This window comes from Emiliania huxleyi, assembly GCF_000372725.1.
Source record: "Emiliania huxleyi CCMP1516 unplaced genomic scaffold EMIHUscaffold_5574, whole genome shotgun sequence".
Lineage (NCBI taxonomy): Eukaryota > Haptophyta > Isochrysidales > Noelaerhabdaceae > Emiliania > Emiliania huxleyi.
Window position 1 is genome coordinate 1 of NW_005197819.1, and position 1,556 is coordinate 1,556.

The window sequence follows — 1,556 nt, forward strand, 5'->3', positions numbered from 1 at the left end:
CCCCAGAGCATATGGCTGAGTACAGCTCAATGTACGTGTCCTCTCGTGGCTCGCCGGAACACAGATTTGATTCCCATCTAGGCTCCGCCGCTGCGGAGCTGGTGGCGGCCGCCTCGGCCGTCGCCGAGCCCCTCGAGCTCGTCCCTGCTCAGAGGCGCCTAGATAAGGAGCGGGTGGGCGCTCAGTCGTGAAGAGGGCACTCGACCTCGTCCGTGGAGAGGCGCCTGAATAGCAACGAGTCCATTCATTGACAGGTGACCAAGCGCTCCAGTTCACTGCCGCGAGGCGCCGAGAGGTTGGCGGTCGGCCGGTCCTGCGAGCGCGTGACGCAGACGTGCCAGACGTGCGCCGGGAAGGCGCCGGCGGCAACGCACTCGGCGACACAGGCGCACCTGGGTGCGCAGAGAGACCGCCGCTGACAGTCACGAGCGGCGGCGGAGGGAGAGGAGGAGGCGACAATGAGCCAGAGAGAAAAGCGGATGTCACAGTGCAGCTAGGCTGTGCGGCGGCGCGGCGGCAGGTGTGCGGCAGCGTGCGGCGAGGGCTCACGAGAGCGGCCGCTTGGCGGTGCACACAGCAGTCTCGGGCGCCGCGTCGGGAGAGGCGAGGCAGGACGGCAGGACAAACGTGTCGCAGCGCGACCCGCTCCAGCCGTAGACGCAGATGCACCCAGCCTGTGGGCTCGGGTGGCCGTGTAGGCAGGGCGCAGTGACGTCAGCCATTGTACAATGCAGGTGTGAACACAACCCGCTTCACACAGGGGCACTCACAGCACAGAGAGAGAGAGAGAGAGAGAGAGAGAGAGAGATAACCGCCAATGGCCGTTATCCGTTAGTGCGGACGTCGCCGCGGCTCGCCTCTGCCGCGGCGGCTGCTGCGCGCACGCGGCGGCGCCGCTCTCTCGCGAGACGGCTGGCGACGCGGCTCGCCGCCGACGTACGGTGCGCTCGTCCGACGGTCCGCGGCGTGGCGTGCGCGGCGCTGAGCGCCGCTCTGCGAGCGCCTCTGCGCCTGCACTGCCTGTCTCTGTTGCTGGTGGTGGTGGTGGTGCTGCTGCTGCTGGTGCCGATGCTGCTGCTGGCGCGGCGCGGCTGTGCGACTGGGCTCGACGCGCGCGTCGCGAGCGTCTGACGCGGCGGGCGGCGTCGGGCAGGTGCGCTTCTCTCTCGGGTGGTGGTGGTGGTGCTGCTGCTGCTGCTGGTGGTGCAGGTGCTGCTGCTGGTGCGGCGCGGCTCTCCGACGCGACTCGATGCGCGTGTCGCGGCTATCTGACGCGGCGGGCGGCGTCGCGGGCGGCAGCGGTGGCGGCTCGCGGGTGGAGGTGGAGGCTGGAGGCGTGGTGGGTCTTTGAGTTTATTTCATGATGGACTACGAGGACAGGGGGTCAACCGGGAGGCAGGGGGTCAACCAGGTGACGGAGGACCGTGGGCCATCGCGGGGACCAGCCCGTCCGGAGGACGCACTGGGTAGATCCGGATGGTCTTCACGCCGGTGGGAGGCACCGAGGCGTCTGGGACGCTCAGCTCTAACTTAAGCTCCTGAGGGGCGCGTGGTTC

The 1,556-nt window shown here is 68.9% G+C and overlaps 1 protein-coding gene across 1 annotated transcript; it reads right to left on the reverse strand.

Annotated features, from left to right (window-relative positions):
- Positions 1-77: 77 nt before the first annotated feature.
- EMIHUDRAFT_256998 (hypothetical protein) lies at positions 78-722 on the reverse strand (the record flags this gene model as incomplete). The annotated part of the gene is made up of 3 exons (XM_005765373.1): positions 78-158; positions 260-392; positions 550-722. 3 exons carry the CDS (start codon positions 720-722, stop codon positions 78-80), a joined length of 387 nt encoding a protein of 128 aa, XP_005765430.1.
- Positions 723-1,556: the final 834 nt, after the last annotated feature.